At 38.8% G+C, this 27,284-nt stretch overlaps 1 protein-coding gene across 2 annotated transcripts in view; it reads left to right on the top strand.

Annotated features, from left to right (window-relative positions):
- The first annotated feature begins 806 nt into the window (after positions 1-806).
- The window catches only part of sema3c (semaphorin 3C), a 48,740-nt gene continuing 22,262 nt past the window's right edge, over positions 807-27,284 (top strand). Inside the window, exons 1-6 of one of the 2 annotated variants that reach the window (XM_023350137.1) lie at positions 807-1,032; positions 3,855-4,113; positions 5,218-5,389; positions 20,699-20,859; positions 21,404-21,466; positions 26,374-26,493. In XM_023350137.1, the coding sequence (XP_023205905.1) occupies positions 5,299-5,389; positions 20,699-20,859; positions 21,404-21,466; positions 26,374-26,493 (435 nt within the window). In that variant the 5' untranslated portion in view covers positions 807-1,032; positions 3,855-4,113; positions 5,218-5,298. The remainder of the gene's footprint in view (positions 1,033-3,854; positions 4,114-5,217; positions 5,390-20,698; positions 20,860-21,403; positions 21,467-26,373; positions 26,494-27,284) is intronic. The other variant, XM_023350136.1, reaches the window with a different exon arrangement.

Genomic DNA, 27,284 nt, shown 5'->3' with positions numbered 1-27,284 from the left:
TAATAGAGGAACCATGTTGTGATGACTTCATAGTCTGAAAGCAGAGTTTCAGAAAGAAAAAAAGCTTCTTAAAGAGACAGAGGCCCAATTTAAAGGCATTAAATTACTTTGTAAAATTTCTTTTTAGTCATGTTTGGTATATACAGCATTTTTTTAAAACAACTGATATAGATTGTTCTATAAACTGATTCTATCCAGCTGGAAAACATAATACTGGCATAGCAACAATAGCAACTTTAAAATGTGGATTAAAAATATTTCTGTATTCTGACATTTGGGAAACACATTATTTTGACAACTGCCTCAAGACAAAACTATCTAGTTTAGTTGGAATGAGGAACAAACAACTTTTCAATACATCATAATTTACTAAGATACCAGAAATGAAGATGAAACATTGACCAACATATTTAATGTATATGATTTTGGCGACAGCACTCATCAAAATGTACTGTTTGTTCAAAGTTTTTTTTAAATAACTTTGTAATTTTGTGTTTATCTTACGTAAAATGCCTTGAACTGCCCTGCTGCTGAAATGTGCTTCAACTAAATTGATAGAAAAGCAGATCAGAAATTAGAATTTGAAAATAAAATTAGATGATTTTTTTTTGACAGTTTTTCAGATTAAAAGCAGTGAGCCTAATGGATGCATGTGACCTGTGATGCCTCACCATCACGGTGTGAGGTTTGGGTCCTTCTCTGATGCTTCGGGCTGCTAAAGTGATCTGTTTGCTCTCTAGTTAACAGAGCGAGGACGGTGGAAGGAAGGAGGGAGGAAAGGAGGAGGAAAGGAGGAGGGGGCCATGAGCGGAGCGTGTAATAGGACACCGGCTCACTCGTCTCTTCATTCTCCTCCTCCTCTCTCTTTCCTCTCCTCTGTCCTGTTCTGGCTCAGTCAAACCTGCTCTGTGAGCACTTGGATGGATTTCTTCCTGTCACTGTTGGAGACTTGAAGCGAGGAGTTTCAGGAAAAGCTCGGGTCTCGTTTGGTGGGCGTCCTCTCTGCGGTTGGGACAGGCTCTTCCCTGGAAGGTGAGTCCCTCTTCCTGGACCTTTACTCTGAGGGCTTCTGCTCTGCGGTGTGTCGTTTCCTGTTGGATGCAGAGGGAAGTTGGTGGGCCGCGGGCGAACAGGTGCAGAGTCCCACCACTGGGAAATAAAACTTAGTCTGACTGAGATAGAATCACTTTGTGCTTCTTTTAAACATCGGAGTCCTGTTTCATATTTAAACGCAGTACAATTTTCCAGAATGACTCATTGCTTGGCCACAGAATTGTGACTTTTTTAAAGGTCTTCTGAATACATTTAAGCAAACCTTTACTGTTTTTATCACCCATCAAGTTACCTAATCAGTTGGTATGAAAGAAAGCTTGAATATATAATCTGAGCTGCTGCTCAGTCAGGAGTTTAAAGGCGCATGTGGCTGCAACAACCCCACTGACAACTGAGTGACAGGGTGTGGTATGAACACGCGCTGTCCTGTTAGAGCCGTTACACAGGGCAACTTGTTTATCACTGAAAGTTCAATTCTTCACGCACAAAAAGCCAGATGGGGGGGAGGATGCCTTGAATTGTGTAAAAACATAACTGGGAGCAGATGGGATCCCTGGAAACAAAGATCTATACTGAAAAGGAATTTGTCTTCCACAATATGGGTTTATGAGCAGCTCCTCTGATGGAAAACTCATTGGGCTGAAAGCCAAGGACAGGAGATAATAAACACAATTATCATCACCCTCCAGAGAAAACACAACATCCATCGCAGCGGCAATCTCCTTTGTGCATAGACGTCTAATTGATGCTGCAGAGATTCCTGGCAGACTCGCGCTGGAGTTTTTGGCTGAACGGCTGCGCAAATTAATTGGAGTGTTTATTATTTTTGCTCAAACGGTGATGCACCTTTTATCGGCGGTGCCTTCAGGGCGTACGGGACCTCATTCGTGCCTGCTGATGTGAGGGGAAAGTGTCTGAACTGGAGCCGGCAGGATGTCACAGAACGCTCGGGGAGATGAACTCCCACCATGATGAGTTCAGCAGCTGTGAGGCCAACATTTCAATGCCAGACGCTCTCGCTGGGAGATCACCGTCTCTCTGAGCAAGCAGGGAGTGGTAGGTGTCAGGGCTCGACAGTTCAGAGGATCGCTTTGCGTAAAATATCTCAAATAAACGCCTTTCACTGCAAAAACACAATCTAGTTTCAAGTGCAAACAAAGTAAGACAAAATTAACTTGTAAGTAACTTTCCAGCAAGATATAGTCAATAATTCTTTAATATTGATGAAAACATACTTGTCCACTGGCAGTTATTTTACTTATAACACAGTTTTACCATATTATAAGTGGAACCAGTACTTTTCATCAATACTGAAGAACTGACTCAAAACAAGTTCCTATATCGTGTACGTTAGTTTTGTCTTATTTCAAGTGAACTTAAAGATTTGCACTAAAAACGAGACAAGTAATGAGAAAACATTCAGAAACACAAAATCTAAAGGATTTTTTGTCTAGTTTCTCGTGTAACTAACTTACAAGTCTCAGCAATATATAGGAAATTGTTTTAAGTCAATTCTTTAATATTGATGGAAAAGTGCTACTAAAATAATTGCCAGTGGAGTTAGTATGTTTTCATAAATATTAAAGAATTATTGAATATATCTTTGTTTTGTCTCATTTCAGATATTTGTATTAAAAACTAGTCTAAAAATACTTGGTGGGGTTTTGTTTTGTTTTTGCAGTGTTTGCCCATTATTAGCAGAGTGAAGCCTGTTTTGATGCTGTTTGAAGACTCAGGTTTTATCCTCCACATGGGTTCAGGATGTGGATGCTGTTGCATTGTTTCGACGCTGCGTGCCTGAAAGGAATGTGGGGGTAAATCCTGGTGGCTCACTGCATGTCTGCTTTGTTTTCCATACTGTCACTGTTGTTCTCGGGGATCCTGCTCCCCATTATAATATATGAAACTTTATTTGGGGGTTTTGCTTTTCTTTGGTGTTTGGTTTCTCACATTTGCCCAGCTCAACTTTGGTTATCTGTCACAGCTGCATGGTGTTTCTAATCAACCGCCTGCTCCTGATTCAGTAATCATCCTGTCCACTATTTAATTTTCTCAGTTTCTCTGCTGAGTTTCGCTGTTGCTCCCTTCGATATATTCTGTAAGTCTCTGCACACCGGAAAAGCACAAAATCTTACCAATTATATTTTAGTCAAAAAATCTTATTGCACTTGAAATAAGACAAAATTAACTCACTTTTCAGTAACTTTTCAGCAAGGATATGTCCTTAATATTTATATATTTATCTTAAAATCATAATACAGTGACCAATGATGATAATTATGGCCAATTTGATAACTTTGGTAAATTAAAGTATTGCTGATAGCGTGCATGTTTATGAAAACCGTCGCATTTCACAGTAAAATGCATAAACAAAAATGGCTTAGTTTTGGGGCAGGGCTAAGCTGTGGGTTGGGGTAGGTACTCGGCGTGTGTGTGAGGGTGTGTGTGTGTGTGTGTGTAGCTGACGCTGCGCTGCAAGCCCTGCAGCAGTTTTAATGCGCCCCGTGCTGCTTCACTGCTCTCAAGTTGAGCCAAAAGGATCTCATTCCTCATCAGTTTTCCATATGTTGCACCTGAACAGTTAAACTCCACTCCGGCTCTCCATCAATCATCATTCACTTCGCTACGCAAACACACGCCTCAAGCTATTTGTTTACAACACCCCCAAACTAAAATTTTCAGTGCAATCATGTACCTTTCTTTTCTCGTGTCATTATTTTTTTACCACACATTCATAAGTCATGAGATCAGAGACTCAGACTGCGGTAAATAATGCATATTTCTTGTATTTTTGCATGCAGGAAGGTCACTGGTGCAGTGTGGGTTTGTACAACACAGGTGCTGCAGCAGCTAGCTGGAGTGCACAAAGCAGGCGATTCTTTCTGCGACTCCAGAGTTATGCACTGCAAGAGATAACGGCCCACAGCGCAGAGCAGTTCCTGCATCCATCAATAATTGAGCTGCTCTTGTCCAGTTATGGAGAAGGACCAAGTGGCAGCTGGAGCGCTTCTTCAGCTGTTTTTCTTGTTTGTGTAGATTTGCCTCATCCATATTTAACAGGTACATTTGGAACAGGGTAAAGTCAGTGACATGATGTTCTACTCTGAGTTTTTGGTTAAATTTGTCTGCCCAGTACACAGCAGGAACGGTTAGCATGGTCAGTTTACTATAAATGTCTCTGATTTGTTTTGTTTTATCGGCCGTTTGCTGTTCCAAGACACTTTGGTTGAACCAGCGGTCAGGAACCTTTCTTCCCCCTGAAACTTCTAAATAGACTTTCTCTAGAGCTGACCCTTGACCCTTTTAGAAAGTACACTTTATAAAAATATACAACAGTTTAATGACAAACTCTGCTAGAAATTTCTATTTAAAAACAGAAACATGAAGATGTCGACAGAAGTTTGTCTTTGCTTTAGATTGTTTTTTCCCACTCATCTTTGCAGATTTCTTTATTACTATTAAGTCACATTGAAATAATACCAAGTATTTCAACCTGTTTTACAGTAGGCCTGGATTTTTATTCTTATTTTGTGGCTATTTTAGTTCAATGAACACCCAAAGCCGTAGAAAGGGCTTTGGAACCGTTTCTGAGTAAATAAATGTCATTGAATTTCTTTTGTTTGGATTCTTTATATTGGTTTTGTACGTAGTTCTGCTGCTTCATGTCGTTAGTCAGATTCTGTTTATTTCTTGATGGCTGGAAATAGTCATTGAAGCAAAAAAGTGTTGATTAGAGTTAATTTATGATTTATTATTTGGGGAAAATAAATTTTCAACTGCCATTAGATGTTTTGGATTGACTTTTTTGTTCATAAATAAAATATTAAGAATTTATTTACTCATTTGAAGACCTTAAAACATGTTAGAAAAGCCAATCTGAGGACTAAATAATTTTATCATGTTCTGTTTATATTAGTTGTATTTATTTGAAAGAAAACGTCAGACTTGTATGCTTATTGCTTATACAATTAAATCAGTCATTCATGCAGACATTCGCACACTTTATTACATATTGTTTAAGAAAAACTAGAAAAAATATATTTTTGCCGCAATTGGTGCTACATAAATGAACAGAAATGAGATTTTTGAGAATATTATACGTAATCTCTGCGTAGTTAAATCATTTTCTCAGACTTGTTGTCCTCTGTGAAATCTCTCCTGCAGACCGCGGTGGCAGGTCGTTCTCTGAGAGGTGAAGGCGTCGGCAGGCCGGAGGGGTCGGCCGGGTCGCCTCTGCTGTCAGCGATGGCGTTTTCCCTCCTTGCTCTCTTCTTCCTCATCAGCTCTGTCTCCAGCCTACCTCAGCCTGTGCCAAGAGTTTTCCTGTCCTTCGGAGGTAAGAAAAATAAACTAGTTTATCATCAGCGTAGCTGTTTACCTAAGGATAAAAAATGTCAGGTTTTAAAGTTGGTTTTCTGATCAAAGTCCTGTCTTTGACTCATGACTTAGAGGCAAACCCTGTCCTTCCTTTTGTCTTGTTGTCGGCCGAATCTTCGACCTCTGAGGAAAGTGGTGCCGCTTGTCAGAACCTCCCTGAATCTGTTCGAAGTTAAGCTTTAATCACAGCTCTGCACTGTGGTGGGCCTGTGTACTGCTGCTGCCTCTGGTTTTGATTCTTTAGGTTTGACACAAGATTATATTCTTGAAATTTTAATGAAATTTCCTTGAAATCGGAGCATGTTGGCTTGAATCCGTCTAGATGAAAGGGTCTAACACTCGCGTCCTTTTGGAAGTGAGGAAGTAGATGTTTGATTAGCTTTCACTACTTCACTGTGAATAATCCAGAACAAAGAGGCTGTGGCTGTCAGTGAGTCAGGTTTCTGCTCCTAGTTAGCGAAGCGCTGCTGAATGAAGTTGAATCTCTCTCTATAAATTTCATGCTGTGGTTCCTCCATGCTGGACCTGCTTACTTTCTTCCACTCTGTCTTTCTTTCTTTTCCCTCTATGCTTTCAGGCTGCTCTGCTTATGTTTTCATTCCAAATGTAAGCCAGCTTCACGTCTAACACCAGGAAGCAGCTCATAGCTTGTCCTAGAAGTTTAATACAACAGAGGATTTGAAGCAAATGACAGAACATGAAGGATATACAAAGCACTGCAAAAGTTTTTATACAGTTTTTCCAACATCTGAAGACTGATATTTTGTCAAATTTTCTTATCTTGTACTCGTTCAGATTTGATAGAGGTCATTTATTAACATAACTTTTCAACTTAGATTTCAGTTTGTGCTTGACTAGATTATTTAAACTCATGATCTAAAACAGGGGAGTCAAACTCATTTTTGTTTTGGGTCAAATCAAGAGCATGAATGCTCTTAAAGGGCCGGTTGTGCCAGAATGCATTGATGAAACCAGTTCACAAACTGTTAAAATATCAATATTTAAAACTAAATAATATTGTTGAACATTTTTTCAGTCCCTCAAGGACTTCGTGATGCTTTTTTTTTTTCAATAAAAATCAAAGTGTTTGTGGTACTAACTTGTGATATTTGTGCTTCTTTATGTTGGTAAATGCGACTTTTTATTACTCACAGGCAGCTGTTTAGTACAAATAGGAAAGTTTTTGAGACTTTTTGAGAAAAATCTGCAATAAACTCCCAATTCTGAATTTGCTCAAAAAAAGTGCAAAAAAGTGGATTAGTTGAATTTGCGTGAATTTCCAGAATAATTATAAGAATTAATTATATGAAACTGGATGGACTGATTGATATAATTTGGCATAAAGAAATAAAAACTGCATTGATTTGATAACATAATATTTAAGCACACTTAGTGTTTATTCTAGAATCTAGAGACCCACATACATGTAGAGAGTAGCTAGCAGCAGCTAGCTTGGATTTAAAGTGACAAAGACCCAAAAATGGCTCATTCTGAAAGAAGCTCAAATTAGGTAGAACTGACCAGACTAAAATCTCATTATCTCAGAATGTTTTTGTTTATAGATAGTAATATGTTTTTTAATAGGGCACTTCAGTGTAGGTGAGTAATAGTATCTTAATCGGGTTTTCAGAGGATACAATGAACGGTTCTTTGTCATGCTCAAACTACCTATCCCCTTGACCTGTTAGCTATATTCCCTGACCTTCATTAAATTGTTTGTTCCCTTTAATGTATAATTAGGTAATCCTTTGAATTGGAGCACAGATTAAATCACAAACAGATTGAGTACTGTTACGCTATTTTGGGAGGTAATAGATTGCATTTGTTTCTTGTTAGAGGTATCAAAAGAAAGCAGGCTGAATACAAATGCATGTTGTATTTTTCAGAACAAACATGACTGGATTGACCTACTTTCTATTGAACTATCAATTAAAATACATTCAAGTTGTGGTTTTAATGCAACATAAAGTGTAAAAGTGGTGCTAATACTTTCCCAAAGCTTGGTACCTGCACTATTTCTGCGTCATTTGAGTCTCTGATCGACCTTTTAAAATGTCAAAGCTGGTTTAGGCGGCTCAGTTTGCCTTCTGAATGTGGATTGAATTACATTTATTTTACTTACCAGTAGATAACTCATCAACAAGCTCTGCTCTTCGTTTTTAATGGCCGTGTATCTGCACAACATGTATTTCCTTGTTTTTAATTTATCAGTTGATCCTATTAGGGGAATTTTTGATGAGAGCAGCAGGGAACAAGTCAAAAGAAGGATGTTTATTTAAGTTTTAAAGGCCAACATCAGGTGCAAGTTTACATTCCTGCTTTGATTTAGCTCATCGGGGGAAGAACCAGGGGATGCTGCTTTGTTTTGGAGTCAGAAATCATCGCAGAGGCGAAGGAAGGAGTTTGGCAAGGTGGAGCACCATATGTAGGGAGACCCCTAGGGATGAAGGAGGAGGTTCATTTCTTAGACAAACATTGGAGGGAGTAATTCGGTGAGATTTTGAGTGTCGGACTGGGAAAGTGTTAGGTGGGAGGCGACGGTGGTTTGGCACCTGCTGGGAGTTAAAAGGGTCAACAATTTGACGGGATTCCTGAAACCCACATGAGATCTGTTCATTTTTTTCAAGCCGGAACAAACTAATCCGAGAAAATAAATCTATACTGTGGAGCTTAAATATTCCTCTGTCATTGCTGAAACTCAATCCAGGAGTAAAAGCGGGCCAACGGGACTCCCAGCATACCCCAACGTCCTGCAGGGAAGCTGCAGCCTCCAGCATTCCTTTCCCTCCATTGGAAGAGGCGAAAGAAAGCAGCCAAACCGCAATTAAAACCGCATAATAAACAGCGCAAAACACAGCTACCCCAAATAATAAACCATAAAGTGGTGCCTTTTTCTGCCGGGCCTCGGATAATAAACAGATCCAGCCAAGAGGCAAACCTATTTAAGGGATTCCTAGTGTGATAAAACATAATTACCCCCTTTTCCAGGGGCTTTAAATGTCACTTCTTTCTCAGCATCTATTCTGGTGTGTTTTATGACAGTTTGATGCCGTTTCTGAGGCATAATGAGCGTATAATAAGAATGTGGACATCTTAAAGAGAAATATAATTGCAGTTTTTGGAAATGAATCCAACAACTTTCAGAGTACAGTCTGCCTTTTGTAATTACGTCGCAAGTGATGCTGCAAGCTATTCTAACTTAATTAGGATTTAGGAAACACTCAATTCATTGGCGTTTATGTAGATTTTCTCAAATATTATATTCTGGTGCCATTAATAATAAATATCTGAAGTCCAAATGTGTTTTTTTGCGGGGTAGAAAAATAAAAACAGAGATTTAGGTTCAACATTTTGACAATAAAACCAGTATTTCTTGCCACAAAAATACAACATATTGCCATTTTTAGTTACATTTATGGGGGAAAAAAAATGGCATTTATAACCCAGATTTAATCAAGTTTCTACTAAGCCTGTTGTAATAAACAATCAATTAATCAATTAAATCGCATTACAAATTGAAAAGAACTTTATAATTTCCATTCTGATGTTTAACGTTTTTGAAGGGCAAAGACTTTGTAATCCATTTTAGCAGTGGTGGGAAGTAACGAAGTACAAGTACTTCGTTACTGTACTTAAGTACAATTTTCGTGTATCTGTACTTTACTTAAGTAGATTTAATAATGGATACTTTCTACTTTTACTCCACTACATTTAACAGTAAGTATCTGTACTTTCTACTTCACTACATTTCTATATAGCGTTTCGTTACTCGTTACATCCAAGACGCATTTCAGTTTTTTGATTTGTTCGTTAGTTTGAAAGTATCCAATGGCGAGAGCAGAATCAGTCCGCTGAACCAATCCAAAGCGGAAAATAACCATTAGGCCCCTCCCTCAAGAAGAGCAGCACAGTACGCAGGACCTGCAGAATCATTATCTCCCAGAATGGAGTCCAAGGATAGTCATCCTCCAGAAGACCTGCCCCACCCATGGCCTTATTTAAAAGATTTCTTTGAAATAACTGGGTCAAAAAACGCTTCCTGGAGATTCCAATGCCGCCTTTGCCTTCCCCGAAAGCATGAAATTCTATCTTTCAAAAATTCACCATCAAATTTGAAAAAACATATTGAGGTAAGTTAAGTTGCTAAACGCTATCGATGTTAAATTAATTTGTGTTAGTGAAGTTTTATGTAATCTCAGCAAGCTTTTTGTTGAACTCGACTGCAGTAAATAAATACGATTACTGTATATTGTTATAAGCTAGCATGAACTTGCAAGTAACAGTGATTACTGCGGTCGTGATCACGTCTCCTGCCATGAATGTTACATATAAGTTGACGCTAAACTCCTTCACGTCCTGGTTATTGAATAAATGTTAGCGCCATTAAAATAATCTCCATGTAACAGTTATATTCAATAAATTAGAATATGGGTTCCAATGAGACGCAATTGTCGCAAGTCCGGCGACATTGGCGGACATGCCCGCCCACAGAGTCAGCCGTACCCCCCCTGCCTGGAAGGTGTTTATTGTCAGCCCCTTTCTGTTAACAGTTCTCTCAAAATAGCTGGCAAAAAAGTTAAGTTCATGTTTTGTTAGGACGAAAGACTAGATGTTTCCAAATCGCTTGATGTTTGTTAGGTCAGTTTAAAGTCCCTTTTTTCAGGGAAACAATTTTCTTTTGAACGTGTTTATTTTGAATTAAATAAAACATTTCAAAGGTATAATAATTTCTCTCATTTTGCCTAATTACATGTAACCCTGCAGGTCATCCCTGGAATTCTGATGCATAGAATAAAATATCTAAATCTAAACTGTCACAGGGGGTAAACACAATAAAAACATGCTTTATCTGCAGCATTGCTCATTAAAATGGTACATTACTGATTTATTAAAACTAAATACGATAGGTACACTTAATGACATTATATAAGCCGTTAGGTATTATGGTCGGCAAGTACTTTTACTTTTAATACTTAAGTAGTTTTAAAAGCTTGTACTTTCTTACTTTTACTTAAGTAAAATAATAATGTGGTACTTTGACTTTTACTTGAGTAAATTTTTGTCTGTGTATTTGTACTTTTACTTAAGTACATTGTATGAGTACTTTCTCCACCACTGCATTTTAGTTATGGTTTTGGTTGTGTGTGGTTTTTATCACTATATTACTTGAAAATTGTCTCAAATCAAAATTATCGTTTAACAGAAAAATTACTGGGACAACTCATTGTGCAGCAAAATGTGTTTTTGTGACAGGCCAGTAGTTTCTGCTTGATGTTTCATATTTCCTAAGAAGTCTTTGATATTTCCCACTTTCTCCTCCACTTTTCCACTTGCCACATTTTAGCCAAACTATTCTCAATGTGCCTAAAAATCAAGGAGAAGCTGAAAGAAGAAGAAGAAGAAGTTGGTCTAAAACATCTGCATGGTGCAGCTATGAAGTTGTTTTATGTATGAATAATTATCATTATTCATAATAATTCACAACACATGCAAGCAACAATACGGATTATTCCCATATGTCAAACTGTAAATTGAACACAGTGGAGGAAATGAAACTCCCAGAGAAAGCGTTTCATTTGATGTTTATTTGTTCTGCTACTGTATATGAAGTTGAATCAGCCGTTGCCTGAAACCTTCTGTCATCCGTCCCTCACATTGACAGATGGTTCATTGGTCTGTTTACGATCAGCATCATTTAACCTCATCAACAGTCTCACTCTGGCAAACTCTCAAATTCAGTACAAAGCGAACCAGGAAACGTATACAGTGTGCCTGCCAACCAGTAAAATCAGGCCAGCTGAGGACTGAGCAGGTCTGTTCTGACGTTTTTGTGGTTGATGTTGATGTTAGCATGCTGAGCTTTTTGGAGTGATTGAATAAAACGAGCTTTGTGGTTTAACGAGCGCTCATTCGGTCCGGCGTGAACCACATGGCTTTGAAACGTGTTGGCATGGAGATCAACTCAACGTGGGAGCGGATACACCGGTTTCCTTTCATGACTCATTACTACCGCCAGTTATCCTTCATAATTCATACACAGTCGGCAGAGTCGAGTCTGGCTTCTGTCTTTCCTTCATGTAGGAATGCATGAAAGTCGGTAAATTTGACAAAAAAGTGTGTGACGGGACAGAATCCCCAATCTGATTACAATTAGATGGAAAACTCTCCACTCAGTCATTAAAAGTGTGTGTTTTTCTACAACTAAACTCTCCACTAAAATCAATTGTTTGTTAGCTTTTCATCCAAGATGTTTGACTTCTTCTCTTATGGCCATCCATCTAAAATGATTGTTAATAAACAGACAATGTGCCAAGCAATACTTTCTCAAAAATCAAAGGTAAACACCGACAGTTCTCCTAACTGCTCGGTGTGGCTTACTGCCTTTGGTTTACATAAAGCCTGCACAGTAGCTTCTTTGCCCTCTGTTTTTGAACTTAATGAAGCCTGTAAAGTAAAATCAGTGACGCTCTGTGAATACGAGGAATGTTTGGTCTTGCCAAACTGACACACTTGAATCAAAAACCTTGAAGTGAAATGGAGCACGACCGTTTGTTGGCATACGCTCCTGTCGTAGAATGTCTTCATATCTGATTAAGTTATGCAGCATGAATGTTAATAACAATCTGCAACCACAAATCTGTCTCTGTCCCTGTTCAGTTTCAGCAGCGACTTTGACGCCTTCTGGACGACTGTGGGATTTCTGAACAGGATTGATTCGGCATGGGGGGGTTGCAGTCAGCAGAGGTCAACTTTTCAAAGGTTTTGACACACAATGGTGTGACGCAACGTTCAGTCTGTTGTGTGGCAGTACGTAAGTGACGTAGTTGCAAAGGGTCAATGCGTGACGTGTGGTCAAGTTTTTGTGAATATTTTAACACTTGTATTATTTCTAAGACACTGAAATTGTAAGATTGGTAAGTTTTAAGCTTAAACTGAGGCAGGCTACAAGATCTTGCCATATAAATTAAAGAATTCAAACAATTTCCCTTGATCAAATCCTGGAGGAAGAAAGTTCCACCTGGTTAAGCATTTCCTTTTTGCTCTGGCTGTCCTCTGTGGCTAATAAATTCATCAGCAGTGAAAATCCTCTGACCCGTGTCTCCTGAAAGTCTTCCCTTGCTGTGACAGTCTCCCCGAGAGCCTCCGTGACAATAAAATCCCAGAGATTTACCGTCTGCTGGCTGAACGGACCAGAAGCTGATGTGTGTAGTGGAGAGGTCACCGGCTAAAAGGCCCAGTGGTTGACAGTGCGAGTTTGCCTGACTGCCAGCGGCATGGAAAGGGAAAGTCAGGTGCTAATTGGGGCATCAGGAATGCAAACTAGCTGCTGGGGCAGCATCTTGGGCTGATGGTCATCTCTAGTTTCAAAGCTTCCTGGGGAATATTAGTCATATCCTTAACAGGTTTGGCTAGCAGTGAAACCCGCCGTTGACATTAGCGCTGGATAGCATCACTCTGCACAATGCTCTTCATTCTCATATGTGGATTTAGCGTCTGCTTTGGAAACATGGATGTCAGAACTAAAGCATTTGCTCCAGACACATGATTCCCATTATAAATGTCTGCATATAAATAATTGTCAGACAACAGCCATGGAATTGATAGAGTCAGTTGATAGTAAGCTTATGCCGTCTGAGTGAGCTCTGGCTTCTGACATTACTGCACATTTATGCACGCTGGCTGAATTTTAAGTGCTGAGAATGTACAACATGCCTGTTGGACAGACAATCGGACGACGCTGTCAGTCAATGCCACACAGCTTGGGTGGTCGACACCTTAGCTTTCCCTTTGCTGCATAAATACTGCAGCAGTTATTACAGCGTACCGCCAGGGCAAGTCTCACACAGGAGACGATGGCCAAAGGTTCTGGCTGCGCTCATTTTTCATCGTAACAAGCTGCCCGCCAGTTGCCTGGACACAGACTTTTATTGGCGCAGTAGGTGTAGTGGTCTGCACTTCTTTTCCATAAGTGCAGCCATCCAGAAGTGAACCGAAGAGCTCTTAAACCATCAGGTCAGACAAAGAGCAACAGTATTTGGAACCAAGTCTCAAGCTCTCATTGTCTTATGTGGAGAGAGGAATTGCAGTGGGGTGGTATAAGCTCCTTTACCATTTGGTGAATGGGGATTCTCTCACCAGCTGCCCCTAACAACCACATAACAGGTACCACTTCAAGTATATGAAGAACAAGCCTAATTAGCTTAGAGTTAATGTATGCATGCAGGCCTTTGAGGCGGGAAGGCATCTGATGAAGACCAAATTTACTGAGGACACTCAAAGTGGTCTGCATAGGGATTCTTTACTGTTTTTAACTATCCAAAAAAGCTGACACTAGCTCCCTTTTCATTATGAATGTGCACTTTTCCTTTTGTTTACTGCTAATGTTGAAAAAACACAATTTCACAATTGCAGTGTTTCCGTTAATTAAGAAATGAAAATAAAAAAAAACATGTGAATAAGCTTGGTTTATGGTAAGTCATGAAAAACCATTACAGCGGCGGATGTAAGCAGTTTCATGAGATATATTCATAGTTATATATATGAATAGATTTCATTTATATATTCATAACTCATCATATCAGCCAATGGGAGGAGACATCGGCGTCTTATTCAGGCGTTGGAGACAGGCCCCTTGTTCCCCCTTGTGTTATGTAGTGTTATATCACTCCATGCCACTAGGTGGAGCCATCAACAAAAAATAAATGAGAATAAATGAGACGTTAGGAAGAGTAAGAGTGAATACAACGATGTTGCAGAGGACATGACTGTACTGTGCTCTTTCATTTAGTCTGTGTCTGATGTTCTGCATTAACTAAATGCACTGAGTTATTCAAGAACATATCTTATTACAGTATGCGGCAGCGTTTTGGGGAAATTGTAGTCTGGGATTTTACAGAAGAACTTTGAACTCAACACGTTTGATACCATTTTTAGAAACTGTTTGATGCTGTAAGAGTTCCTGTCCGATAAAACAATAATCCTACTTCTTCCTGTCATCTTGTCCGTTTCGCCAGTAGTAAAACATCCAGCTGTTGATTATTTTCCCAAAACGCGACTTTTGTGGAAATTGGTGTGCTTCCACACTTTGAAATAGGCATTAACCAGGGGTTTAAAAAGTTAGCTCCAAAACTTTCTACTATCCGTACAACTTAATCCATTTTGATGATCTAAATCAATTTAAAAATACTTGTGTGTCCCGATGACAAATTGAATGTTGTGGAGAGGAAGAATCTCAAACTAGAGCTGTTCCCTTTTCATGAAGAAAAACACTGAAACATCAAGTTTTACACTAATAATTATGTCCCTTCTTGTTGCAAACCAAAAGATTCCTTTAATGCCAAAGTGACACCAACTCACTCTTTTGGGCCTGGCTGCCAAAATTTCCAGACCCACATTTGCATCACCCATGAAGATCCCACATATTTTCCAGCCGCTGTGAATCTCTAATATTTTACAATGCTACAGTACAACAAACCACTGTTTCTTTGGGGATCTCAAGCCAGAACCATGGCAGCCTTGTTTACTGCTCTCGAACTCTGTTATTTGATCATGCAAGCAATTTTTGGAGCCAGGCCTGACAGGACACACTGAAAGGAGCCTCTTTGTGGCTGTTGCATTTCCTCACTTGGATATCATTTATAATCACGAAGAGAAAAAGCCGAGAAGTGAGCGCTGAAGTCTCTTCTGCACTTAATTGTTGCCATACAAACAGGCACATAATGACAGGTCCCCTCCTTGTTAGAGCCACATGTTTTGGTTTTGCATCCCATGCTTTTTCACCACAGTCTTGTAACAAAAAGAAAAGAATGCTCCTTTTTAAGGCTGTGGGATGCCAAGTTTGTTGCCACTGTTGGCCAGTTCACCCTTCCACCCAGAGAATGTTTCCTTCACAGTTTACAAAAAGATGGAGTTGTTTTTGATGTTCTTACTTCATGCATTTGATGAGAAAATGTTAATTTTAGTTATCTGACTGAGAGGTTGTGACTTATTTTGGACCTTTCACCCCACAACAGGTCACAGAGAGCTGAAACTTGACTTGGTTTTAGAATAAAGACTTGACTCTTGACTTTGATGCATCTCTGAAAGACTCAAGACCCGACTTAGACTTTACTTAGACTTAAAACTTGATTTAGAGTTTTTCCTGAAAGAAATTAGGTTTGACTTGGACTTGTAGTGAAAAACTTCAACCTTGACTTGGACTTGTCTCTCAGATTTTAAACTTGACTCAGAGTTAGCTGGAAATAATCGAGACTTTGCTTGGACTTGCCCCTATAAGACTTGAACTTTGACTTGGACTTGCATTTTAAAATTTGAGATTTGGATGTCTTCCTCAAAGACAAGAGTTAGCTTGGATTGTCTCTCTGTTTTTTGAGAGAAAACGCCAAGTCAAGTTTAAAATCCGAGACTTGACTTGGACTTTGATTTAAATACTTGAGACTTCTCTTGTATTTGACCCTAAAAAACTTGAGTCTTGACTTTACAAAATGACTTGTGAGCATCTCTGGCTAATATAACATGCCAAAGGTGGCTTAAAATTGCAGCTCTCTGATAATTTAGGCAATTAACCTTTTAAGGTCGACGCCCGCCCTGTGGCGGGCATGACGTCATGTTTCTGTGTGTGTTTTTTGCTCCAATGTGATAATAAATTTTGTCAAAATGAAACAAACACTGTAAAATCACAAAGTTTAGGATGTTCTGAAAATAATGATACCAAACAAGGTAAGGTAAATACTTTTTATGGTGAAAATATAAGGGTAAATTCAAAATTAGACCAAAACGGCCATTTAGACCCAAGACTCCAAAGGGTTAAACAGTATATTCAACAGTTAACTGTCCCTTTAAGCCCTTCTGATCTGATGGTGCCTACTAACAAGTGAGCAGTAAATCCTGATATGACCTCATCTGCAGCTGAAACAGCAATCTGTTGTTTAAAATTGGATGACCTCTGCAGTATCTTGGCGAAACAAAAGGCTTTTGTGGAGCTTCAACTCAGCTGAACTCTCAATTCGCCCGTCACCAACTTGCCCTTTTCTGCTAACTGCACTGTCCACCATGCTGGTCCGATCGGATTACATCACAACCGGTCTGCCATGGAGCCAATAGGATATTATGGGTCAATGCTCGTAATCAAAGGCAAGACACAGGAGACTGCTGTGAGGTCCGTAGAGAGGTACAAGGCCCACCTGCCAGCATGCATAATACAAAACCCACCAGCTGTCAACCTTCAGCCTTGCTTTTTCTCTTCTTTTCCTTTTTTCTCACTCCATTTTCATCGATTTTACTTTTTTTTTAACAGGAAATTAGCTCAAGAGTGTAATTTTATTGTCACCATCCTCTGTTAATCCACAGCTAACAAAACAATTTGTTAGCTGTGACAATTTACAAGACAATTTACAGCAATACCTCGTTAATGATCTCTCACTTTTGACGGTCTTTCCTCTAGGGAGTGACTTCAACACTGAGGAATGCAAATAAACCAAACTAACGAGCAACATGTACTCCTGAAAATTCCTTTTATTCCCAAACACGCAGTATAAATAAAAACTCTACAGCTTTTTTAAACACAGCATTCAGGAAATCTAATTTTAAAAAACTGCTACAACGAGGTCTTGGGGTGCAATTGGACCCCAACAGCTGGCCAGATCAGTCAGACTCAGACCGAGGTTATGAGCTGGCAGATATTCTGTAAACAGGCGGATTGGGTGTACTGTGCGACTCTGGAAAGTCTTGGTTGTTTACAGCGGCCCTCTGTCTCTCCGTCAGAGCAGGTGCTCCATCTGGCAAGCTGAACCTTCTGTGCTGGAGTACAATGCTGCAGCAGTAGAAGTGACTCATGTGTTTGCACGAGACTGTAGGCAGAGAGATACCAGATCCGACGGTATGCAGACTCTGCAGGGTTTCTGTTTGGCTCTTTTTGAGCGTACACACCCCTGCTGCATCTCATCCCAGAGTCACGCTGAACTGGCCTTCCACTCTCACAAGAGAGCATAAAGTCTCTGATTTCCGCCCTCAATGAGAAAACAAAACAGACTTCACCATAATGTTGAGAAGTCACCACACCCCAGCAAAAACAATTTGTTACCCTGGTGGAATGTTCTGGAGCGGTTCTGTCTGTTTTACATGAAAGATCTTTGTCTGGCTCAAGTTATTGCTTAACATTGTTTTCGGTGGGGAAAACAATAACCTAGAAGTTAATTTTCTGCTCAGGGACTGCAGATGGAAGCTATCTTAAGGTAAACATGGTGCAAAGCATCTTTTATTGATATTTTCGCACATTGTCTCTGCTTTAAATGAACTAAACTGAACTGCATGAAACGTTCTTGCCCGTTTTTTTTTTTTTTTTGCTTTGTTTTTAAAGAGTTCTTGAACTCTTAAGTAAATATTGATTAAATATTGATTGGTTGTGCAGGAGGCCCCACTTATGCTGTTCAAAGATGTACAGTAAACTCTGAGTTGGGGAGTGTGGCCAGGAGTTTATTTGCAATATATGTACATTTACAGCTCTGGAATAAATTAATAGACCGCTACATTGAAATCCTCCTGGTTATTCCACCAAATATAGATTTCTGAATTCTTCTTGAGTTAAAACATTCGCATTGTTGTTTCTAAATGAATATGAACTTTTCTTTGCATTATTTGAGGTCTGAAAGCAATGCATCTTTTTCAGTATTTTGACCATTTCTCATTTTCTGCAAATAAGAGACATGTTGTCACAAGTCCATAGAATAAAAAAAAACAAAACAATGTTAATTTTTTTTTTCAAACATGTACCTATAAAAAGTAAAATCAAAAAAACAGAGATCATTTTGAGTGGTCTCAATTTTTTCCAGAGTTGTACACATAGAACGGCTACTTTTTTTCAGTATATTTTCCTTTTGTTGACTCTGTAAGAATGAACGTTCAATTTCTGACTATTCTTTTCTGTAAGGCTGCCTTTGAGCTCAAGATGAGGCGATTTACCTAAAACACAGCTGAAGTGGGGAGTGAAGAGCCGTGGGAAACGTTCTTGTTCCTGAAGAGGTTAACTTGCCTTTATGTAAAGTTAAACACTTCAAGCCTTACGTTGCGACCACGCCAACCGACAGCCCCTGATGGGAGTGAAAAAAAAGCCACTTTACCAAAAGAGAAAAGGCCGAAACCTCAAAAGCATATGCCACACAATCAGGAAAATGTGACTTTAGCTTAAGGGATTGTGGCAAAGCACAACCAACCTGTTTTGTTGATTAGAGGAGGGAATACAAAGAGCGCTTGGAAAGGGTCAATACAGGAGAGGAAACAGAGGGTGTAGATCTACATTGCCACCCCCAGCCTTCGCTCTCAGAGCAGATTGAAAAAGTGATAAATATGCATGAGTTTGGCTTCAATAGTGAAGGCCTTTGATGGCATGGTTAGGAATTTTCTATCTCTGGAGCAAACAGGCTGAAAATAACTGTCTGAGACCGTTTATGGTGGGTGTGTGAACCGTTCAACGAGTGACAAACTTTTAACAAACCATGTAATCACGACTTCCCTTTAATTCAATCAGTGAAGCTAAAGTCATTCACCAGTATGTTGCTCATTGACAAGTTTCAGACTTCCTGATGAACTTCTTCCATCTGGAACTTTTTTGTGTGCAACTGAGCTTTTGTGTCAAAGAAAATATCTTTAAAAACAAGTCTGCCAATTGATGACTCCAATTTCTACCCATTTCTTCTATTCCAACTTTTTACAAACAAACCATTTTTATTTCCATTTACTGAAACCATGTTCATGTTTTTGTAATAAATTATGCATATTATTTATGGAAGAAATCACAAAAAGGTTCAAATCTCCTGGTAATTTCACTGAAACTCTGAATAGTTTCACATTTTTCCTTTTCATTCATTCATTCAAGCGACCCGCATGACGTCACACAGCAGCGCACTGTTTACCGAAGTAATTATGTCAACTATGGATCGATTTTAAAGTTTATTCACCAATGGGAGATGACAGTTTCATATCTGGTCAGTTTCGTCACAAGATCTTAACAAGACGAAGGAAGCTAATAAAAAGAAAACACAACCAACGTCAGCAACTTTTTGTGGAGCATTGACTGTAATTTCTGTAGAGAAGTCTGGATGTGTGGTCGGAGTGAAGAGTCATCTGATTGCGACGTAATGCAATATAATGATAAATTTCATAAATTCATAATTTTAATTTCCAGACATTTTGTACATTCTGGTGTATCGTGTTGGGTTTCTTCTGGTGCAGAAGCTGCAGTTGCTTTGAAAATAATCGGATGCTCCTCCAAATTAGTGCCACATATGGAAGTGGCACAGATAAAAAATTTTGAGAGTCGAGTAGATTGGAATTGGGTTGTTCAGACATGAAAATATCTGATTTTGGTCAATTTTCCTGCTGCCTTACATGCCGGCTGCTGGAATAGAAAGAGACTGCTGCTTGGGATTAAGTGGATCCAGAAAAACAATTCACTGACTGAGTTCGCTGCAGCTGATGGGTTAGAAGAAGGCCTCTGAACCACATGTTTAGTTTCAGGAACACAACATAACTTACTTGAATATGAGGCGTCTTATCCCGATCTTCCCTGGTCAGCAATCTTTCGGAGGATTCCCTAAAATAATCTGGAGAAGGTCTGGATTTCCTTCCTATACCCCACGAACCAGTGATAAAACACTGTCAAGAAATCTGTCCCTTCTATATGTACTCTCTTTTTTTAGTTTTTGCTTTCCTTTCACATTTGAAACTTGCCTAAACCCTTCGACTCAACTTTTCCCTCACTCAGCAGCAGCTTAAGGGATAATAAAGCTGCTGTTTCATTTCTTTCGCCTCAGATTCAACTTGGCTTTGAACTTGTTTGAGCTTCGTCTTGACTTTATCTCCAACCGTAGACTTTATCTAGTCTAGGAATCACCTTAAGTGGTCATGACTACAGCCTTGTCTGCGTCAAGAATGCTCCCTGCTTTATGTGTTTCTTGTATTCAGAAGAGATTAGGTTTTTACTTGAGCTTGACGGAAGAAAAAAGGTTTGCTTTTATACCACTACTGACTTCTTGGTACTAAATTGTTGATGGAGTGAGTGCTTTAGTTGCAGTTTGTCTTTGCGCCAAGTCAATATCTAGTGGCATCTGTAGTTTCTCCTGTTTTAAGACGTATTTAAAGAACAGCTGCCAAATCCTGAAAGCTGTTTTCTCTCTTTTTTTTTATCTGTTTATTAGGAATTTACCTCAGTAGCTCCTTTTATCTCGGTTTATTTGAACATTTCTTTTTACATTGTCTTTGTTCCTTGCAGATCTGAAGGGATCGCAGTCGTTTGAACACTTCAGTATATCTGACAAGGCCATGGACTACAGGATCCTGCACATGGATGAGGACCAGGACAGGATGTATGTGGGCTGCAAGGACCATGTTCTCTCCATGGACCTCAACAACATCACCCATGGCACACTTAAGGTCAGCAGATGGTTTGAGTTAACACTTGAGGAAAACCGCTTCCTCTTCTGTAGTCCATAGCTTTCCTTCTTATTACCCCAAAAACAAGATTCAAAACCAGGAAAAAAACTATTTGCTGCAATTGCTACTGATTATAATAATTGCTGATTTTATGCAAATTGCCTTATATTTGCCACAATCAGTGCAATTTTAGGGTTATTTGGAAAAGCTATGAAACTGCCAAAGTGCTCTTATAGCAAATTGTGAATGCAGTGAAGGAATTATCTTCCGTGTAATTGACAGGCATGATGTGGATAAACAGATGGGAAAGCATTTGGTTTTCCCCTGAGAGCCCCACGCTGCATCCACTTCTTTTCCTGCAGTAAATTGCATGATATATTCATTTTTGATTGACCTTTAAACCCCTTTCCGGCGTTACAAACACATTCTCTGCAGGTGAAAGCCGTCATTACTCTCACTGAGTTATGAAAATGCATTATTTTAAAACCATCAATTGTGTTTTTATTTCACAATCTAATGTGCGGCTGTGTTTTTTCACCTACAGTTGTTTTGGCCTGCATCTACAAGCAAAATACAAGAATGTCAAATGGCAGGAAAGGACTCTACAGTAAGTACCTCATGTTTAACTTTTTGTTTTTTAGGTTTGACAATATGAAGTGATAACAAATGCAACAAATAAGAGAGAAAGATCGAGATTAACTCGTGCAAAAATCTACATTTTTCACTTTTAACACTTTATCAAAGGTTAGTTAGGTTTAAGGTTTTGATATAAACTGTATACAGATGCATTATTAAGAAACTGCCACATTTTGTTTTGCGTCTTTGATAAGCATTTGTGATATCTTAAAATAAATTCTGAATTTTGCTTTTTTTCTGAGAATGTTTGGTTATTTATTTGACACAGACTTAAATTTCAAAGGGAAAAACATCAGAAATTTGATAAAAATTCAAAATTTTGAGGGGAAAAAAGTCAGGATTCTGAGATTAAATTTAGAACTCTGACTTTAATTTTGACTTTTTTATGTCAATACCCAAACATTTTTGTGAGAATGTTTGGTTATATTTTTGGATTTTGACACAGATTGATGCAGAAGTAGAACTCTGGGTAAAAAAAGTAAAAATTTTGAGGGGAAAAAAGTCTTAATTATTATTATTTTTTTATTCAGTTGCCCTAATCCTCCTCCATACAAATAATGGCCAACACTGAGGCTGTCACTAGAATATTAACTTTATTTTTCCAGCACCGAATTTTAAAGCCTTTGTGTTTCTCTGGCACGATGGCCAAGATCAAAATCAAAGCTTTTGTCACCTGTTCCCAAATCTGTTCTCCCAAAATAAAGCCTCCCCACCCTGAGGGATTCTTCTCCAGCATCTGTTAGCTTGTCCTAACTCCAAATACACTTGTAGCCAGCAGCAGATTTATGTCGAGGCACCAACTGGAGTCCCTGCGTGGTTCGTCTTTTAATGAGCGAGCTGGAGGTAAACTGAAAGCCTGTTGGAGTGAATATATATCAAAGGTTGTAAATTAACCAGAGCTGACTGATGGAGAGATTTCATTAGGCACCCTGGTTCTTGTTAGCTGCAACAAGATTTATAATGAAATCATCCGGCGAGACTCAGAAGACAGATTTCTCCTCTGCATCTGTTCTCCTCTAATTGGATTCTCCTCAAATGAGTGCAGCAGAGAGCTGACGGGGGGATAAACAGAAACAACGGTTTAGCTAAAAGAAACACACATTTTAAACCAATTTAATAAAGCAAACGAAAGCTTAACTTGCACAGCCAGGATGTCATTTGCTGTTTCAAAAATAGAGGGAGAACAGCTTCCAGTAAGTGAGTCGTTTGTGAGTAATCGCATGTGTGCTGCTGACACGCTCTCTCAAATATTCGGGTGAGCCATCTCCACCCAGAGCCCCCTTTTTCTCTGTCAGTTTCACTTTCTACTAGTTGCATTCTCTGTTTGACTATAATTCCTGCCTTCTTTGATCACTTTTCCTGTTACTGTTGCTGTTTTTTAGCTTCTTTCACTGCCGTATGTTTCATTTTCTCCCACCCACGGTCGACTGCCTCAAAGAGTCTTTTTGTTGTTTGTTCAACTTAAATCCCACTTCCTGTCTCTGTAGTGCTGCGGAAAAAGGTTTCTTATCTTTCAGATATCAAAAATAGGACAAAAATAACTTGAATAAACACAAAAAAATCTGTTTTTAAATGATGATTTCACTTATTAATGGAAAAAATGCAATCTAAACCAACCTGGCCATGTGGGGAAAACTAATTGACGCCTGAAACTAGTAACCACTTTTCTCCTTTAGTTCCAGATTTCACTGTGGAGGAATTTCATCCCGTTCTTCTTTGCAGAATTGTTTTGGGTTTTCAAGGATGAATAGGATGTTTAACCCTGCAAAACCCAGACAAAAATAAAAAAAATAATAAAAAACAGTCTTATCACTGGGTTTTGTAGGAGTACTTTGGACATAAAAATTTAACAGATTTTTTTTTTTGTAAGGTTTCCTGAAAGTTTATTGGTTTTGTTTCTCATCTGTTCTTTAGCTCGGATCGTAATTTGTTGCTTTTCACAATATTTTACACTGTTGCATGTAGATTTCTTGGCTCTATAGTTCCAATAGTAATAATTTCCTGAGCATGATTTGTACAATTGAACTCAATTTTCATAAAACACAGAAAATTCATGATTTCACAAAGACACATTTATGTTTTCACGCATGGTCAGGTTGGTTTTGATCGCTTTTTTCCATTTCTATCCAAGACTTTTATGTTGTGAGATTGTTTGCAGCAGAGCAAAAATCAAAACCAGTTCCACCGTTTTTATAAATTTGCTGCTTTCTCAGAAAACCTCAAACAAAACCCGACGTGATCGCATTGAATTCAGAGCGAAGGCACTCGTGGTCATGAGGGAAACACGAGAGGAAAGTAAAACTTGATAAGGCTCCGTGCATAAACGCGGCTCTGTACTTCTGATCAGACACGACCGCAGGCTTCATGTGGTTCTGTGGAGATGAACGAGGAATGAAAGCGAAGGAAAAAGCAGGACGGACAGACAGAGAGACATAAACCAAATGAGGATGAATAACAGAAATGGGCGTGAGTCAGTGAAATATTCAGTTGCAGCTCACTAATGGCTCTCGGTGGATTTCTGCGCGCTGACCAGAAATCAAGATCTGCAGCAGCTGCCAATGCTGGAGTCATGTCCAAGTTCCTGACGGCTCCCTGGATTCGTGTTCTTGTCCTCCCCCACTTTGCTCCGCTCTCCTTCGCCACACGTTTTCTACAGGCTTACACTCAATTACCAACAAAGTTGATCGCTTCCACTGCTACTGAGTTTGGTGAAGAGGCAACAACCTGGTTGTGGTTTTCATGTAGCTTTATCTACGCTTAGGGAGGCATGTTATGATATTATTGACTAAATATGCCATAATACACATTTTAAAACAAAAAAACATGACATGCAGTCATGGGATACACTATGAATGTGGGTTTTTCCGACTTATTTTGATAAACAGTTTAAATATGCAAGAAACTCTGTAAATGTCTGAGATGAAAGCGAGCAGAGGAAACTTTCCTCTGGCAGGAGGACATGTTTTGTTGAGGTTATTTCAACCAAAAGGTGTGAGACTAGATGATTGGCTTGTAAGGATGGTCTCACTTTTGAATTTACCCATTTTGTAACCATAGAGAAGTCTAATAGCCTTCTTTCAGCCAGCTGACATGAAGTGCACAGCACCAGCTAATGGTGAGCGGCTTTAAAACTCTTCAGCTTTCTCTGAAATTTCTTTTCGTAGAAGCATTAAGGAAGGATATGATCCTTTCTGGTTTTATTTTACAAAATTTACTTGTTGCATGTTTTGTGCTTCCATTTGGGTTCTACTGCTCCCAAAAACGGCCCAAGCACTTTAAAAAAAAAACCCCAACCAGATAGTTTTTGGAAATAAGTTAATGTTTTATGGGGTCTGAAAAAAAATGAGGCTTTTCAGAAACTTCTAGGATGTAGCGTCACAAATCAGCAGGCAGTTACCTAGCAACCCAAGCTGAGTGGCAGCACATTTGGTCAGCTGGTTTTACCGCTGTGTGCGCTGTACAATGGCTGCTGGAAAGGACAAATGTTTTGTTGTTGACTTGCCATCCAGAAAGCACTTGCTGCCTTCTGGTAGGTTGTGCAGGAGGCTCTACTTCTGCTTTTCAAGGATAAAATCTGGTTATCTAACAATAATGCTGTGCAAATAATGTAACAAACATGTTTTGTATAGACCATAGGCCTACCTTAACCTGTTCAAGGAAGCATAATAGATCACTTTTTAAACCTTACACCCTGACGTCGGAAACAGCCTGCGGTTGTGTCATTCAGGGAGTTTCGCTGATCCTCTTTTTCCACTGGCCTCAATACCACACCAGTGAGCACTGTTGGGTTTATGTTAACATGAGCGAGTCATAACAGAGATAAGGTTGAAATACTGCCTCATGCGGAATAATATTCAGGAGCAATAAATGTACAGTGGAAATGTCGTTCACCTTGTGTTTATATCTGGGAAAACATCCAAGAAAGAGACAGAATATCTGCTCAGAGATGGCTATCTGCTTGCTTTTTGTAAAAGGAAGCAGTGGTGCTTTTGTGCTTTACTGTCATGTATGATGATGCGAATAAAAGTTCTTAGAGAAGCTCTGATGATGAAACTCATTTCGGTTAAAAAAAACCTTAGTAATAGCAACATTACATTATGTTAAAATCCATCTTGCCAAAATTAAAACAAGGCCCCATTCTGAGTAACCCGAATATTTGGCAAAAACTGAGGTCTGCAGCGAATATGCTTAAATGTTTTTGAAAGAAACCCCTGAGATCATGTAGACAAGTATCTTTTTGTTTCAAAATGGCAGAAAAAACTGAATTTAAAGAAGAATATTCCTTCAAACTGTCCAAAAAGTTGTTTTTATAGACAAGCACTGGGAGAGGAAACAGCAAAAATTATTTTTTATTTTACTTTGTCACAGAAGAAACTTTTGTATTTAACATCTGTTAAAAATATTGTAGAATATTCCCCTTTATTCAGATATAAGAAATGTATCTGGCTAAAATACAAAAAGAAGCATATCAGTCATTACATTCATCCATCTATTTTTAATCTTTCGTTCCTTTTTGTTTTTAATTTGCTGAACTTTCATTTCAACTATTTAAAAATCAGTTTAAAAAAAACCAGGATTATAGAAACGTATTTTGGAAGAAATGTGTAGGATCCTTTATTTCCACTCCATTTCGTTGGATTACTTTTGTGCCAGGTTTTGCCACAAGGGCGAAGCAGCAATTTAACATCTACAATTAAATCCAGAATTTGATTTATGAGAGGAAAAAAAAACATTTAATTTAGTTCCTCGTACTTTGGAAGGTGTTTAAGAGAATCACGGCTGTGTATTTCCTTCATACTAAATAAATTTTTTCAGCTTGGGAAGTTGTAAGAAATGCTCTCATGTTGGACTTTTCTTGTTTTTCGTTTCACTTTCCAGCATGGCTGTGGGAATTTTGTCCGTGTGGTGCAGCCTTACAACAGAACTCATCTGTTTATGTGTGGCAGTGGAGCCTACAGCCCCGTCTGTGTGTACATCAACAGAGGCCGAAGACCAGAGGTGGGTTCAAAATGATGGATTCTCTTCATTATGGAAATAAACTAGTCAACCGCAGCTGAGAGAGTAAAAAGCCCTGGCTATTAAGAATACCCTTCCAGACTTTTGGCTGTGGAATAATGCTACATCTGGAGCTGTAGGAATTGTTTGACAACTAGTGCATTTCAAATTGCTATAATCACATCACAGCATTAGTAAAGTTAAGCATTGCCGTATGTTTTTAGCAAGGTATTAGATTCCATAACTGCATATGTGCCAAGTTTTCATGTTGTCAGTTTGATGCTGCGTGAGATAAGGGAGTAGAAGAAGAAACTGGAGGTCTGCGCTTTTCTCGTCACTCGTATCCGACCAGCAGAAAAGACAGGGAACCCCCCCCGGCAGAAAAGTACTCACTCTGTGTTTCCATTGACCGTTTAATTGTGCAACTTGACATTTTGAAAGTAAATCGCTTGATGGAAACGCGGCAGTTAGGAAAAAACCTGCTAAAGAGTTTTGTGCTCGGCAGCATAGCGCCATCGCAGATAGAAAAAATTAGTAGAAGAATTAAGAAATTCTGAGATTGTCAGAAATTTTATTTGTTTATAAAGAGGAATTTTTTTTCCAAAAATATTCGACCTTTGAAACTCGGTAATTTTCACAATTTTTCTAGAAAATTTCTGACATTAATCACAAAATGTAACGGTTTTTTTAAGCAATTTTTAAAAATGTATCTAAAAAATTTTTTATTTTATTTTTTGACAGAAATGTACTCCTCCTTTTTTCTGTCTACAATAGCCAGTTGTAGTTTTTTGGCT

Source organism: Xiphophorus maculatus, chromosome 17 (genome assembly GCF_002775205.1).
Source record: "Xiphophorus maculatus strain JP 163 A chromosome 17, X_maculatus-5.0-male, whole genome shotgun sequence".
In the NCBI taxonomy this organism is placed as follows: Eukaryota; Metazoa; Chordata; class Actinopteri; order Cyprinodontiformes; family Poeciliidae; genus Xiphophorus; species Xiphophorus maculatus.
Note: the sequence above shows the minus strand (reverse complement) of the source record. Positions and strands in the feature narration are given on the sequence as shown.